At 46.8% G+C, this 17,158-nt stretch overlaps 1 protein-coding gene across 3 annotated transcripts in view; it reads left to right on the top strand.

Annotated features, from left to right (window-relative positions):
* Positions 1-12,476, top strand: part of KLHL36 (kelch like family member 36) — a 46,636-nt gene extending 34,160 nt beyond the window's left edge. For all 3 annotated transcript variants that reach the window (XM_050311161.1, XM_050311159.1, XM_050311160.1), the window contains exons 3-5: positions 2,241-3,314; positions 4,152-4,309; positions 10,462-12,476. In XM_050311161.1, coding sequence (XP_050167118.1) covers positions 2,241-3,314; positions 4,152-4,309; positions 10,462-11,017 — 1,788 coding nt within the window. In that variant the 3' untranslated portion in view covers positions 11,018-12,476. The remainder of the gene's footprint in view (positions 1-2,240; positions 3,315-4,151; positions 4,310-10,461) is intronic.
* Positions 12,477-17,158: the final 4,682 nt, after the last annotated feature.

Below are 17,158 nucleotides of genomic sequence, written 5' to 3'. Positions count from 1 at the left end.
CGTAAATAGGGATCTCTGGCAAATCTTATATTCCCGTGTAAGCTTGTTATGTGTGATGGTGGTATTACAGAATATTAGAGGGAAATGATCAGCCAGTTTCCAGGGATGAGAGGGGAATATGGTTTTGATTCAATCCAATAACTGTCCCCCATGAGTCAGATTCAGGACAGGGGGCTGCAAGTTGTTACTTATTGCCTGTTCACCCACTGTCCTCGATCATAGATGCCACAGAAGTGTGGTTTATCCTCTGCCATATTTATTCTTCCTCCTACCTCCTCCATCCCCTGGTTTCTGCTTGGACTCCTGTATGATACCAGCTTTTCTCAGCCTCAGAAAAACAAATAAAGGACTTTACAGTCCTTAAACCTTTATTTTTTCCTGTTACAGATCTCTGGCAGTTTTATTCCTCAATGGAAGTTACTTTGTTGCCTATGCCATAGATCACTTTCAAAGTTCAGGGGGTTGATGAGTATACACCAAATTGAAGAGTTTTGACCCAGAAAACTTACAATTATTGAAGCCTCTTCATTTAGATTGGTTTAACTCTGCACACTTGCCTGTCCAGAGTCACTCCAACAGCAGGATTTTTGGCAGTGGGGACTCCATTGTTTGGAAGAGAACATAAGGAAATACGGAGAAACCACTGGGATGCCATGCTAAGAGCAGCACATTTGGTTGTTAATTTGGGTCTCAAATAAACCCCCTTGGCTATAGGACTCAAATCTTTTCCATCCAGCTGTGTAGAGAGAGTCTCACCATGATTTAGCCAACCTGTAAATGGTCTAGACAGACAGCAGTGATCATGTGCTTTCTGCTTGGAAAACCAGGAAAGCCACAGATATAATTAGGATTTCTAGGAGAAGCAACAGTTTGGTGGAGCAAAGGTGGAATGCCTGGGAGGCTTGAAGAGAGGTCAGGTCACCTGTGGGACTGTGTTCACTGTAGATGTGGACTGGGACACCTTTTCAGGGTGTCACCTCTGGGAATGCAGCCTGAGGGTTTAGGACTGGGCAAGACCCAGGGCCCTGCAGGCAGGACCGTTCAGAGCTGACTGAGGTTGGATACAAGGATGTGCTTCCATTCCACCTCCTTTCATTTCTCCTACGTGTTCTTACAGGCTCTGCAACTCTGCCTGGTTTGGTAATTAAAATTATGTATTTGCATTTAACTTAACCTGGCTTTTATTAAGACAATCACAAGGTAACTGACTGTGCCATCAAACATTTAATTCCTCCAAAGGATGGTCCTAAAAGTAGCAGCACTTGACATGCTGGGGTGACCAGCCCCTCCTTCAATTCTGAAGGACATTTGAGGAATGAAATGTTTCCATTTTAGTTCATCTTAAGGCTGAGAAAGAGAGAAAGAGGCAAATGCTGCTTGCCTAAAAAGCTCTGTGGCACGTCCAGAGCCGGTGGGAATAATGTCTGGACCAGAGGGATCCCAAGAGGGCACTTAATGGACATGTTCTGAAGGCATTTTCCCCTTTCTTTAAAAGAAAAGTATCTAGTCATGTTCATTAAAACAAAACCTACCTCGGCTTCTGGAAGCAAGCAGAATTCTTGTGGGAATAAGTTATCCACATGTGTGGCTTTGCACATAAATAAACAGCTATTGCTTCTGAGTGCAGTGTGTGTGCCTGGAATAATATGGAAAGAAAGAGAGGGATTTTACCCCAGCAAGCTTAGAAATGCAGAGTTCTGGAAAGATTTAAGAGGGGGTAGCTGTCAAGCAAACACCAACCCAAACAATACATGGGCTGAATGAAAATTCAGAGTGCTGCTGAGGGTGTCTCTCCCACTCCAAATGTTTAGTGAGTAGCTGAGCTGAGGGAACTCTGCAAGGAGTCATTTGGGGGACAAGGAAGAAAGGAAATGTCAGCAAGATGTCTCAGAGACAATGAGTGGAAGAGTTTCAGAAAATCGTGCCTGTATAACTCATCAGGGAGGGGGTTTCAATGCAGCATTGTGGGGGAGGGAGGAGAATATTATAGAAAAAAAGTGGAGTAGGAAGTAGTCAAATTCTCCATAGGCCTTTTAAAGCAAAGGTGAGGAGCTCGGGCTCGTACTCTGTTGCTTGCCAACTGTTTCAAGTCAGAATTTTTGATAAATGCCAATGTGCAGCACAAAAAAAGCTTTCTCTGTCTCATGGATGACTCCACTTAGTGGGAAAATACATTTCACACCGAAATTTAGCCTGGTGGAGATCCCACCTGCCCTGATGATGCCGTTTGTGTTTTCCAGGTGTACCGGTGGGATGACCACTCCAGTCTAGTTCTGCAGAGCCTGAACGAGCAGAGGCACCGAGGCCTCTTCTGTGACATCGTCCTGGTGGTGGATGAGCAGCGAGTCCCTGCCCACCGGAACCTCCTGGCCGTGTGCAGCGACTACTTCAACTCCATGTTCACCATCGGCATGAGGGAGGCCCACCAGAAGGAGGTGGAGCTTTTTGGAGCCTCCTACATCGGCCTCAAGGCTGTGGTGGATTTCCTGTACGGCAGCGAGCTCTCCTTGGATGGAGGCAACATCGACTACGTGCTGGAGACAGCTCACCTGCTGCAGATCTGGAAGGTGGTGGACTTCTGCTGCGAGTACCTGGAGAACGAGGTCAGCGAGGAGAACTACCTGTACCTGCAGGAGCTGGCCTCCATCTACAACCTGAAGCGCCTTGACTCCTACATCGACTCCTTCATCCTGCAGAACTTCGGCACGCTGTCCTTCACCCCGGACTTCCTGCAGAACATCTCCTTGCAGAAGCTGTGCCAGTACCTGGACAGCAGCAACGTGCAGCAGGAGTGCGAGCACGACCTGCTGCAGGCCGCCCTGCAGTGGCTCACCCAGTACCCCGAGCGGGAGAACGAGGCTTACCAGGTCCTGGACAACATCCATTTTCCTCTGATCCCCAAGAGCGACCTCCTGCACCGAGTCAAGCCCGCCGTGTGCTCTCTGCTCCCCAAAGAAGCCAACTGCGAGGGGTTCATCGAGGAGGCGGTGAACTACCACAACAACGTGACGGCGCAGCCGGTGCTGCAGACCAAGCGCACGGCCCTGCGCACCTGCGAGGAGCGGCTGCTCTTCGTGGGCGGGGAGGTGTCGGAGCGCTGCCTGGAGCTCTGCGATGACACCTGCTTCCTGGACACCAGGAAGGGCCAGTGGGTGGCAGAGACCCCTCTCCCTGCCAGGCGGAGTCACCACTGCGTTGCGGTCCTGGGAGGCTTCATCTTCATAGCCGGGGGCAGCTTCTCACGGGACAATGGAGGGGATGCGGCGTCCAATCTGCTTTATAGGTATGATCCCCGCTGTAACCAGTGGATAAAGGTGAGACTTAAGCTGTATTATTTCTCTGTTCAAAGTCCTTAATGTTTAGAGTGTTTTCTCCTTTTTTTGGTGAAAGGGCAGGGCTCGTTAGAATAGCACTGCTTGCCAGTGGAAATTCAAGTTGTTTAAGTTGGAAAAGCAGCTCCTTGAGTCCTTTGTGGGAATTCTTAAGTCATACAAACAGCAAAAGAGTTTGGGGCAGATATTCAGCTTCACTTGGGATTTGGGCATCTCATCAGTGGAATTCCTGAATCAGCATCCACCTGCAGCTTACCTCTGGGAATAATGATGGAATGGACGTAGAGGTGATTGCTTAGTTCATCTTTCTCAAGCAGTAGTACGTACAACTGAATCAAAAATGGGTCTGACATAAAAAGAAAATGTCTCTGACACTTGTCAAATGTCTCTGAGCTAAATGTCTCTTAGAACAAGCTCTTCACTTCCAGCCCTGCTGCAAAACCCTGCAGCTGTGTGGATTCCTGTAGGAACCAGTCGTGGTTCCTGTATGAACCAGTCATCCTGGGTGGCTCAGCTGTGGTTCTGAGTGATTCCAATATGTTTCTTGCAGAGTTTGGGAAGGAGGCCCGTGTAACACAACCATTTATAGAGTAGTCTGTGTCTTAGATGCTTCCTGTTGTCCCCTTGTTGGAAAATGGATGCTGTGTAAGAAGCTACTGCAGAAAAACAAGTCTTTTGTGAATATGATGCTCAAAACCAGTGGCTCTCCTTTCCAAATAAATGGGAAGAAGCAACTACCCTATCCTCAGACACGAAAATACCTTAAGTCACTCACTTCCCAGATGCTGGAAGATGTCAGTGTGTTGTTTGCTTTGCCAGGTTGCCTCCATGAGACAGCGGCGAGTGGATTTCTACCTGGGAGCGATCACTGACATGCTGGTGGCTGTTGGTGGCAGGAATGAAAACGGGGCACTGTCTTCAGTTGAGACCTACAGCCCTCAGAAGGACTCCTGGACCTACATAGCAGGACTGCCCAGGTAACAGGGGTGTTTGGAGAGAGTTCCCTGTGTTTGAAGAAGGGAGGTAAAGGGAAGTTGTGTGAGCCCTGTTCATATCTTGATCAAAGGTGTTTATAATTTCTTTGGCCTTACTTTGTCACCACGGTGTGATGGTTTTCCTTGTAAGGTGTTTGGCTGTTGCAGATAAACCATGTTTACCTGTACTGCAAATAGATAACTCTGGCAAATGTGAGCTCTCCCTCTCTCAGTGTGAGTTAAAACTTGGCTGTTCTACTTTCGAGAGGCCTTAGCACTGCAGCTCTTCTGGTGACAGCAAGCAGGACATTGCTGATGTCTCAAATCAGTGTTGGAGCAGTGGCTTTGTAAGGATGACAGTATTTCATTTGCAAACAGCTACTCAGATTTAGGGGTATTTCACATTTGTGGGAATTACAGGAATACTGGCTCTGTGGATGGTGTTTTCATGATGTCTGAAACCTGCAACTTCAGCAGCAGTGCTGGCTTTCCCAGTGGCATCACAAACCAGGTTCCTGCAGTTGGGTTTGAGAGTTCAGGTTTTTTTCCCCTGATTCCCTCAGCTGCAGAGCTGCAGAGCCAGAGGCAGCCAGTGAAGGCACAGAAGCCTGTTGCCCAATTCTATTTTGGGCAGGTGCTGCAATGCGAGGCTGATCCAGGCTAACAGCTGGGCTCGAGGGCTCTTCACAGGCCAGGATGCTTTTCCTGCTTTATTTCTGCTCACACAGGCAGATCCAGCAGTTGAGGCTCAGCACCACAGTGTGCAGGGGAGTATCTTCAGGTCCTAAATCCTTCTGTTAATTTGGGTCACCTGTGAGATATATCCTGTATGGATAGTTTTACTCATAAATGATCCAGGGGATGTTTGCACTGTTGATTTAACCCACCCAGGCTGTAAGCTGTCTGAAAAGTTTCTGTGTGCCTACTGCTATCTCTATCTTGGCTTGGGGAATTCTGCAGCTGCAGCATTTAAAGTGAACTTTGACACATGGGTGTTAATTTTTTATTGGATTGTCTGGCAGGTCTGCTTGGATGAGGCAAAAGTCCCCCTAGGGGAGAGACCCCTCTTACTCTGGTTGTACAGTGACTGGGATAAGTTACTGCTGCATCCAAAATAAATTGTTCTGCATCCTCCCATGCTGCTGCTCTGTCCCTGTGTCAGCTCAGGTGTTTGTGCAGGTTGTAGTGAACTAGATAGTTTCCCACTTTTCCACGTAGCTGCTCTTGCATGTTAATATGTCTTTAGTTAGACCTTAATGGACTCTTGGCACCTTTGGAATTCTGGTCTTTTCAGCCCTTTTTCTCCCTTTGGAGAACTCTCCTGCTGGGCAGTGTGTTGTTTGCAACCACCATTTTCCTGCACAGAAGGAATAAGGCAAAAAAGAACGTCATGCAGGTTGCAAAAGGCAAAAATCAGCACAGAGTTGGACAACAGGAACCTTTGACACACGACCACTGCTCGAGCTCAGCAAGGAGCGGCTCTAGCTGGTGTGGAACTGCTGGAAAGGGGTCTGGGCAGCCCTTTCCCAAGGCACTTCAAGTGGACCTGTTGAAGTGAGTCCAGAGGAGGCCACCAAGATGATTAGAGGGATGGAGCACCTCTGCTATGATGAAAGGCTGAGAGAATTGGGATGGTTCAGCCTGGAAAAGAGAAGGCTTTGGCATGACCTAACTGTGGCCTCCAAGTACCTGAAGGAGCCCACAAGGAAGATGGAGAGAGAGACAGTTTACAAGGGCCTGGAGTGACAGGACAAGGGGGCCTGGCCTCAAACTGACAAAGAGTAGCTTTATATTGGATATTAGAAAGAAATTGCTCCCTGTGAGGGTGGTGAGGCCCTGGCACAGGTTGCTCAGAGAAGCTGTGGCTGCCCCATCCCTGGAAGTGTTCCAGACCAGGTTGGATGGGGCTTGGAGTAACCTGGGATAGTGGAAGGTGTCCCTGTCCATGGAACAAGATGAATTTTAAGGTCCCTTCCAACCCAAACCATTCTATGGTTCTATGGAAGTAACACTCTGGTCACAGTTCCTGCTGTGTACTCCAGTCTTCCCTTCAATGCACTCCTCGATCTGATCTCTGGTTTTCCTCCTCACCTCATGCTTTGATTCCAGCAGTAAGACTTTTCATGTTGAGGAAACCAGAACCTCCAATCCTCTGCTTCCTGATAGACTGATGAGGCAACATGTCCCACCATAGCTGCCTCACTTCCTGCATTTTTCTGTCTTCTTCCCTCTGAAGAGAACACCTGCTGGTGCTTTTGGTCCTCTTGGGTGCATGGCCACCAGAAGCAGGCTCTGTTGCACCTCTCTTGGTGTTCCTGACTGCTCCAAGCCAGCAACTGCCTGGAAAGCTGTTCCCTGGAGTGGCAGGCACGCGTTGAGCTCATTCTGGGGCGTGGGCTTGTGTAGCTTGACTCGAGCTGTGTGGGGTGGGACTCTCAGAGGTTGTTTGTTAAAGCTTCTACTCTGAGCATCCAGAAAATGGGTTTATTTTTTTACTTAGAGCGTGCCATGTGTGTGGAGATTTTCAGGGGAACAGCAGTGCTTGTGTCCTCGAACACACATGGCTCTTACCACTGCCAAATCCCATGTCCGTGTTGCTGTACGCAGTCAGGCTCCTCTGAGGAAGAGCTCTGCAAGCTCTTTTTTATCTCCTCTTCCCCCCACCTCCTTCCCACCCTACATGGTCAGAACAACACGTTGTTTTCCCTAACCACTTTCTTGGAAGGAGCTGAGCTGTTTTGACTGAACTAATGCTGCCTTACTGGAGGAGAAAACAGCCTCTCAGGGCAGATGGTTAAGTGGAAAACTTCAGCCAAGTTGTCTAAAGGGTGGACCTGGTCCAAGTCTGCTACAGCTGAAATTTTTGCCTGACACTCATTAGGGTCCTTGGGTGTGGGATACCTTTCCCTTTCTTCAGAGAGTGCTGTATTTTTGAGCCTTTTCCCAGGCTCTCTGGGAGCAGTCTCTGCCATAGTTTCTAGCCCGGCAGGGAGCAGCGGTGGCTGACAAGTTTGGCAGAGCAGAAGTTGGTGCAGTGTGTTCTCATCCTGAACAGACCATGAAAAAGCTTTGCTGCAGACAGCAGTGAAATTAATTGAGTGGCCCTGGGTTAAAGTTTGGCAGAACAACTGAAAGCAGTTGTGTGAGGAGCTGTGTTGGAGCAGGTTAGTGAGTGATGGTATCTGCTCTGCCAGTTGGGTCATGAATAATCTCGCAGGGCTGCAACAGGTGGACCTTGAGATTCAGAGCAACCACAGCTCACCTGGACTTTGGTTGGAGCAGGGGATTCCCAGAGCTTTACTGAGTTAGGCCAAGTGTTCTTCTGGTTAAGAAAATAAATGGTAAATTTTCTAGTGTTTGAATGGGTCAGAAACTGTAGTTTTTCAGCACTGTATTTGGGTAAGTCATTCAAAATCGACAACTAGCTCAGCTGATGTTAAAACCAAATCTTCTTTCTCCTTAATGCCTCTGCTTTTTTCTGACCACTCTTGTAGATAAAGCTGCCAAAACACTCAGTGCTTTCTGTTGGAGGATGTCTGGACCCACTGTATCGAGTGCCTGTTCCGTTGCTTGTTTAGAAAAGCCCCTCTCTAAAGAAAGGATCTGTATTGATTGTTTTCAATCTGTGCACTCTATTTCATGCAGTTCCTATGAAAGTGAAGCTGGGTGTGAGCTATTTTGGATGAGCTTTCAGAATTCAGGCAAAGTGAAACATCTCTAGCACAGTTCAGTGGGTAATTGCCCTGTACTGGGAAGGAACAAATTGATGGTCGATTTGGTGCTTCAGATCTGATTGTTTCCGTCAAACAACTCTTGTAGCTGTTGCTGTTCCCTGGACACAGCCATGGACTGAGGCAAAAGAAAAGCAGCAGTGCTTTTTCTGCAGCTGCCTGTGCTGGGCTGCATGCCTGTGCTTGAGAGACAATGGCTATTGCTTGCTTACATATACAGAATTCCAGTGTAGGGAAACATTTAACCTAGTTCTCCAAAGGCCACTCAAGTTTTTCTTTTAACTTAGTAATTTTTTCCCACATGCTGAACGTGATGTGATTGCTCTCAGCAGTGCAATAGCTCCAGGCTCTGTGTTGGACTCAATGGCCTCACACTCTCCTCTTTCTGATTCCTCCAAATTCCCTGTTACCTGTCCCTGCCTCCACAGTGGAGGGCACTGCAGGGCCTCCAGGGAGTTTGGGGGTTGGATGTGGATTTAAAGTGTCCTGCAGTTTGAAAGGAACTGCGCTCAAGTTGTCCATCCCATCCCCAGACTGAGAGTTTACTTTTCGAGACCCATTCCTGTGCATGTAGAGAAACACAGACTGAGCAACCAGAGCGGGAGCCACTGGAGACATCCACTCCTGGTTCTTGTCTGGGAGAGACCTCAGACAAGGCACAGCAGCATCTCAGTGCACTGCACCTGCCGTGGCATTTCTGGCAGGTGTGAAAGCCGAGTGCATGTGCTCAGGGTGAGTTATGTGCTTCCAGGGTGAGTGAGGCAGATTGAGAGCCGTGGAAATTCTGAGCTGCCTTTCTGGATAAAGTCCATAATCGTGCCTTAGCCCTCTCTTTTTTTCTTCCTCTCTTTTCCCTGGCTGGCAAAGAAGCAGAACAGCTCTGAAGTGACCTCTGCAAGGTCTGCAGGGCTGGTTCTCCAGCCCCTGTAGTTGAACAGACTGTCCTGGTCACTCAGCATTGTCAGCCTAAGTGTGTCAGGGATTTTTCTGTTTCTTGTAGCAGTAACCTATTAAAATCTCTGATTCAGACACAGGGCTCAGAGGTTTCGGTAGGCATCTAGAATAATAACACCTTTTAGCTTGCCTCAGAAGTGTTGTGCTTTCAGGGCAAACGTGGGGTTTCTTTTCTAGTCCATCTTTTCCCTTGGCACAAAAGTGCTGGCACTTGAGCGTGTTGAAGACATTACGATGCCATTTGTGTGGCTGAGAGAAACTATTACCCTCTGAAATAAAAGCAGTTCAAGGTTCTCTCCACATGGAGTTCCAGCATGTTCAGACATGGTTCAAAAATAATGCCAGTGTGGGTTTGTCTGCTGGAGAGGTTGAGTTGTCTTGAGTGCCTGAGTACAAAGGATGGTAGCAGAGGCTCCTGAGTGCAGTGTGATGAGTGCATTGCTCTGCAGCCCTATGGGTATTAAATCATTTGGGCTCTTTGTGTGAGCCACTTTGCTGTGGCTGGTGCTGCAGCTGCACCTTTTGACACCCCAACTCCCCCCAGATGAGAAAAAAAAGCATGAAGGAAGGATATGCTCAGAGAAGGTGAGGCTGTCCTCGTCTTAGCAATCCACTTCTGAGAGCTCAGAGGAGTTTGGTCAGGAATGTCCCAGTGTGAAGTTAAGAACAGCCTGAAGAATTAGGTTTGCAGTGGCTTTATTGTAGGTGATCAAAGGCATTTTCTCTGTGCCTCCTGGAAACAGCGTGATGTTGGTTCTACCATCTCATTTTCTCTTACTTCAAACATGGACTCTGATCCGTGATTGACTGTGGTCTGTTACCTTGTCTTGAGGTGACCAAAGGAGTTTCTGTCTGTAGAGCAGCAGTGGTAGCAGACAGATGGCTCATGAAAAGGACACTACATGTATTGTGACAGCAGATGAACCGGGCTGTGAACGCCCGTGGGTAAGGAATGTGATCGTGGTCCTGAAGCTGTGGGAAGGGAAGGCAGCAGTAGTTTTCTTCTTGGTTTCTCTTGGTTAATCGCTACTGGGGAAGCTGTAGAAGTGTCGCGATTATTTCCTCTTTCTGTAGTAGAAACCCTTGCTGAGCTGTGGATTTTTTCTTCTCAAACTGATTCAAGCCAAGCACTGGAGCAGGAAAGTGAGAATGGAGGCCATGCCTGCTAGAGCAGGATGGGTTACTTCTGTTGTATGACACACTGTAGAGGACGCCTTAAAAAGTGATGGCCATACCTTAGTGCTCTGTAGGTATGAGGAGGATGCTTTCGAAGTGGTTGTCATGCCATGGCACTCAGCAGTGCAGGGTGAAGGTGCAAGAATGAAGATAGTTACTGGGTAACTCCCATGATCAGGGATTCTTCTGTTTAATTACTGTTTATTCACTCCTTTAGTACCAGTCCCTGCTGAATGCTTGTGTATCAATGAAATCCATGAACTAAGCTGGAGTGTTTCTGTTTGCCCGGGCCAGGTTCACCTACGGCCACGCCGGGACGGTGTACAAGGAGTTCGTGTACATTTCGGGAGGCCACGATTACCAGATCGGCCCCTACAGGAAGAACCTGCTGTGCTACGACTACCGCACCGACGTGTGGGAGGAGAAGAGGCCCATGATCACGGCCCGGGGGTGGCACAGCATGTGCACCCTGCAGGACAACATCTACTCCATCGGCGGCAGCGACGACAACATCGAGACCATGGCGCGCTTCGACATCCTGAGCGTGGAGTCCTACAGCCCCCAGTGCAACCAGTGGACCAGAGTGGCTCCTCTGCTGCAGGCCAACAGCGAGTCTGGGGTGGCAGTTTGGGATGGCAAGATTTATATCCTCGGAGGGTACAGCTGGGAGGAGGCTGTCTTCTCCAAGACGGTCCAGGTTTACGACAAGGAGAAGAACAAGTGGTGCAAAGGGACGGACTTGCCCAAAGCCATTGCCGGGGTGTCTGCGTGTGTCTGCGCGCTGAAACCCAAAACAGAGGACAAAAAGAAAAAGACAAAAACAAAAAAACATCAAGACCGAGGGAGATGACTACTCCTGGGTAGCCACCCCTGGATGGTGGACTCCGAAAGGACCTTGTATTTAGTCATTTCTATCTAACCTGAATTCTTTTCCTTTTTAAACAGGGGGAGGGGGTGGGGGGCACCTTCTGAAGCCTCAGAAAATGTACAGTTGAATGTGGTTTTTTTGGATTAAACTCACGTTTAAGGTAGAAACATCAAAAGAAACCAAAAACTCCCCCTTCTACCATGCAAAGGGTGATGTGGCCAGAGAGGTTCTGCTGCTCTCCTGAATGTTAAGGCTTAGGCTTTTCCTTCCGTGGTTCATGGCATTTCCACTACATCGTATTATATCGACGTTTTAAGGAAGTTTTTAAAAACAACTTTTATACTTTTTTATACCACATTTTGCTAACTCAGTCTCTTGTTTGCCATATGTTCTGTTATTGACTGTAGAAGTTGCCGCTCTGTGATTGTGACCCCGCTGTTGGCGTCGGGAACTCGTCGTGTGATGATCTTTGGTCTCTGCGTGGCTTGGCCGGGACGTGGTGCAGCTGTTGGAGCAGCACTGGCATTCCCAGCATTGTCAGGCAGTCAGCTGGAATTGTGACTATTGTACTGTTGTCACAATTCCAGCCTCCCCATAGCCCAGCTCGCCAGACATGCTCATAAACACGGTTTATTTCAGCGACTGGTGATCTGCTGAGTGGATTTCAAGGGCTTTGGTTCCAAGTTCGGCTGTTGATCGTTGCTGTTATTTCTTCCCCGGTCCTTCTCTCCCGTCCCCCTCTCCATGAATTTCTGGTTTGCCTTCTTTCCCATCTGGTGTACCGCAGGTGATATCCTGCTACCCTCTTTTTTATTTTTCCCCCCTCCCCAACTGTTTACCTCAGTAATTGGACAACACTAAGAAAACATTTTTGCACCTAATTTTGTTTGAGGCTCTAGTCAATCTAAGAACTCTTAGATTTATTATAAGCACATGTGTGTATTGAAAGAGGTAACAATGCATTTCTGGAGTGAAGAAAGTTACAGGTTGCTTCTTCAGTGCTAAGAAAACGAGTTGAAATTAATTTTCTGAAACTCCTTGAGGTTTTTTTGATTTTTTTTTTTCTTTTAAAGCCTCAGGAGTCAGTCTTTCATTTGCATTAATGGATTTATTTTAAAGCCTTTGTACACTGCATGAGGTAATGGTTATTATTTTCTAGCCTAAAAACAAGTTTTAAAAAACCCAAGAAAAATCAAACACTTTGGTTATGACAAACTCATTGACAAGTTGCTTGGGATTTTTTATATCTGAAATCCTTGCTATGTTGACTGACAACTACTTAACTTTTGGGGACATTTTCATGTGTAAGTATAGAACAAAAATTTCAAAGACTTGCTTTGTTTCTGTTACTGGGCTGCTTGTTATTTAGCCCCCCTTTTAATGTGTTTATGTATTACATAATGTCTGGGAACAATAAATCCAGTTTAGAATATTCTATTCATCACCGTCTGACTTGTGTATTGATTTAACTGACATTTTCCTTTTGGATAAATTGGAAGGAAATAATCTTTTAATCATTTTGAAGTGGCATTGATAATGGTGGAAGCATTTTAGTAGGCAAGAGCTAAATTTAACAGTATGAAGCAGAAATAGAACTTTGTTGGCTAATTCATGTTTTCTGCATCATACTGCAAACCAGACAGTCAGAAAGGACAAGGGGGAATGGCTTCCCACTGCCAGAGGGCGGGGTTAGATGGGATATTGGGAAGGAATTCTTCCCTGTGAGGGCGGTGAGGCCCTGGCACAGGTTACCCAGAGAAGCTGTGGCTGCCCCATCCCTGGAAGTGTCCAAGGCCAGGTTGGATGGGGCTTGGAGCAACCTGGGCTAGTGGAAGGTGTCCCTGCCCATGGCAGGGGGTGGAACAGAATACAGGATGAGCTTTAAGGTCCCTTCCAATCCAAACCATTCTGTGATTCTATGAAGTTACTTTTTGCATTTTTGCAGCTATGGCAAAAGACCAAATCCAGTTCATGGAGTGGTTTCAAAGATGGTATTTAATGGGGAGTAGATAAACACAATTATGACTTCCTGACATTAAACTTAATTGCATTGATAAAAGGTATCTTCAGTACTTATCAAAGCAAGCTTTGTTTCCCCTGGTGTCTGTATGGTCCCTTCAAAACCAGAGGCTGTGGGTGATTGTGGGGTATCTAACAGGTTATCACTGGGGATCGTACTTTTTGCCATAAGATTTTTCCATTAGGAACAAATGATTCCCATTTGCACCTCCAGGCAGTGAGCGCTGCTCAAGGCACAGTCTGGCAGAGTGCCCCTCGATTTTTGGATGTTGTGTACCCAGACATGGCTTATCTTCCCTGGGGAGGTGTTGGCAGATAGCACACGGCGCTGGGAGATAACTGCTGAACTGCTTTGGGAAACTGGTGTGCTGGAATTCTGCACAAGTGTGGGACACGAGTGGATTTCTGCTCTGCTTTTTGAGGTCTGAACAGTAATTGGGATCAGCAAGGAAAGGTGTATCCTGGTCTGTGCTCTTAGGGAGCCAGCCTGGCCCCTGCACCTGCACATCCCACTGCCTTCATCCCCAAGCTTTGTAAAGCATTTGACTCTTGCCAGGAAGCACAGCTCGTTCTTCCTGCCCCGGGGAAAAATAACTACTGCCCTACCTCATCTTTAAAAAAGGCTCCCATTGCCAAATTCTGAGAAAAGCTCGTTTTACCTGAAACAAAACAGCTACCAAAACCCTCAGGTTTTCTCTTCCCACACTTCCATGCCCTGTATCTTGGCCTGGGCACATCAAGGAGCTGCTGCCTGGAACTCTGTCGTTAGATTACATAAATCCCTCGAGATACCCTGAGGAAAAATTATTACACCGTGGTGTGAGATGCAGTTGTTTTGAAGGCTTGAGAAAGAAGCTGGAAATATTTTTGTTCTCAAGTTGAAATCTTAAACTGAGAAAAGTGTGCCTGTGTCTTTCTCCGTCAGGGATCAGGCTGCTTCCTTGCAAAGGCTGGTGATTTTCCGTGTGCTGTTTAGGATTCCATATTCTTGCGTGACAGCAAAAAAGAGGTCGTGTGTCAAGGGACTGTAAAGAAATAATTTAACCTTTAGTGCTCTTCCTGAGAACAATTTAACTTGCAGAAAACAAGCCCAGATTCACATTGTGATTCTTCTGTTTATCTCAGCGAAGTTCTGACCAGTGAGAAAATTCTATGGGAGTGGGAAAAAAAAAAAGCTGGTGTGACAACCTTTATGTATTATTTTATTTCAGCTTCTTGTCCTATTTCAGTTCCCATGAATGTGATAATGAGGGAGGTGCTAGTTATTCCTTCATGAACTTTGAGTTGTCTTAGGGACCAGGTCGGTTCTGGCCGAAGAAGGAGAGGTTCTGTCACCACGCTGTGTGAGTCCGAGCATGGATGAGCTCCAGCTACTTACGGTTTCCTCCTTACAGGTAACTCTGCTCCTGAGGTTCACATGGCCCAGCCACAGGTTTGTTGATACCACACACATTTTTCAGTTCCTTCTGGAACTCAGAGTAGCTTGGGAAAAAAACGTACCTTTGTTTTCGTCGTGATGGGTTTGGTGACAGAACATGAGGTGCAGCTTTGCTGGTTCTTTTGAGGCTGCAGCACTAAGACATGATTGCATAAGGAGAGAGGAGACTTGTATTTAAGATAAGGATGAATAAGTCACAGTTAATTAGCCAAAATTGATAATTGAAACACAGAACGCACTGAGCCAAGCATCCACATGATCTATTTTTACAGCCAACTGACCCTCCCTGAGATCCAGCCAGGGGAGGTGACTGCTGCTTGCAAATACTTTATGTAGGCAAAGCCCTTATTATACCTAGAAACTAATGGGATTAAAGTTCTGCATCTCTAAAGAAAAAGTTTTCAGAGCTCCTGAAGCTCTTGGCACTTAGAGGAAGCTCAGCAAGGACAGCACGAAACCACCCACAGCCATCAACCATTTTCTGCAATGCTACAGGAAGGTATTCCCTGAAAAAAGTGGATGTGAGTGCTTCAAATCCTAAAAAAATCATCCTAAAAAGTGCTCAAAAGTCTTTCACCTTCACCTTTTGGGCGCTGTCATGAGCACAGGTCTCATGACCTGGTGAAATCACGTGGAGCATGGCATGGAAGGGCGAGCCATTCCCAAGCACTTTGCATTGACAGTAGGATAAGAGCAATTACAGTAGCACCTGAGAGGCAGTTCCCTTGGGAGTGGTTTATCCAGCTCCCTGGCTGCTGCCAGAGAACCCTTTATTTCCACAGCCATGGACTGTTGTAGATAAATTCACAAATAAAGTCAGTTCCATGTCGTTAGCAACATTACTCCATGATTCTTAAGATTGGATACACAGTCTTAAGATGGATACACAGAAAGAAAAACACAGCACTGGTTATTTTTGATTTGGAAAAGCAACATGTTTGGGAGCGAAAATTCACAGCATAAAGGATGGAAGAAAACAAAACATCTTTCTGCAATGAAAGCAGTAATGAAACAACACACCACTAAAAATGGCAAAAAGGAATAAAACAGAACAGAGGTGGAAACTTTGCAGCAGGTAAGTTTCATCAAAACATGATATTACAAGAAAACTTAGATTATTCAAAATATTGTGGTAAAGTGTTAACAGACTTTGCATTGAAGCTATATTAAGGTGGGATAAAATTGAAGGTGTTTTAAATGTTGCTGAATGAGACAGTGACATCCTTTCTTCCCACCTCAGTTTCCCCCATCAGCTCTGGCTTTTAACAGTATTGGTATTTGAATTTTGTGCTTTCCAGGCTGGAGACACTGGGCTCATTTGTATTTTGAAGCAGTCAGTTTACTTAGGCAGCTCTGTGGGCAGAAGGGAATTTTGCCTTCAACCAGTCGGGCCACGTAAGGGTTTTCACTCCATTATTTACCTTGTAAATTAGACTCCCGAGGGGAGAGGGGCTTTCAGACGTTTGAAATGCTGTATGCAAAAAGCCTGTACATTTGTCTCCCTTTTTTGATTCTCTCTTTTAATATTAACCAGCCCTTTTCACTGCTGGTTCTCTGCCTCAGGACAGCAGAGCAACACTTGCGAGAGACAAAAGCGAGGGAGCGGCCGCTGGGTGTGTCAGCTGGAAGGGCTGAAGCTGATAGAGAAAATCATTTACTGTCATCAGCACGCAGTAAGTGTTGCACTTCACAAAACAGGAGGGAAATGTCCTTGTCGTGGAGACACGGAGGAATCTTCCCGTTTGTCACGAACGTCCTCTCCGAACAGCCAAACATACAAAGTTCTTTGTCTTCTTTTCTTCCTTCTCTTCAACTTTCATACTCATGTTATGAGGCTTTCTCTCACACTTTGCTTCCCAACTGAAGTAGACTTTTGCAGGACTTCATAGTTTGCTTAAGGAAAAAAAATATGGAGTACATTAGCGGTTAATTTAATGGATTCTTGCCTAGGGGTTTCAGTGTTGTTATGACTCAGTCCTCTCAAAATCATGAGATTGGCTTAGTCATTCTTTTATTTATTTATTTATTTATTTATTTTCCCCACTAGATACAAATCCATTCCCACCCTGGTTATTTGGGATAGAGGTGGGACAGCTTCACACTGGCATCATCTGGTCACACAGCCTGTCACCTGCCAGAGGCTCCCTGGGCACGTGGCCTTTTACAGACAGAATTCGGCCATTAGGAGGAATTCTTCACATGATTAAACATTGGAATGGGCTGCCCAGGGAAGTGGTGGAATCACCATTCCTGGAGTGTGTTCAAGAAATGGCTGGATGTGGAACTCAGTGCTCTGGTCTAGTGATCGGTCACAGGTTGGACCTAATCACAGAATCACAGAATCATTAGGGTTGGAAGGGATCTCTGGAGATCATCCAGTCCTGCTGAGGCAGGGCCACCTGGAGCAGGGGACACAGGAATGGATCCAGGTGGGTTTGGAATGTCTCCAGAGAGGGACACTCCACGACCTCCCTGGGCAGCTGTTCCAGTGCTCTGCCATGCCCAACGTACACAAGCTCTTCCTCAAACTGAGGTGAAACTTCTTGTATTTTAGTTTATGTCCCTTGCTCCTTGTCCTGTCACGGGGCACCACCAAAAAGAGTCTGGAAGCATCCTGGCACACGTTTCCCAGAGAAGCTGTGGCTGCCCAGTCCTTGGAAGTGTTC

The sequence above is a fragment of the Myiozetetes cayanensis genome, unplaced genomic scaffold, assembly GCF_022539395.1.
Source record: "Myiozetetes cayanensis isolate MyiCay16 unplaced genomic scaffold, myiCay2020 scf16, whole genome shotgun sequence".
In the NCBI taxonomy this organism is placed as follows: domain Eukaryota; kingdom Metazoa; phylum Chordata; class Aves; order Passeriformes; family Tyrannidae; genus Myiozetetes; species Myiozetetes cayanensis.
This window is presented reverse-complemented; position numbering and strand designations above follow the sequence as displayed.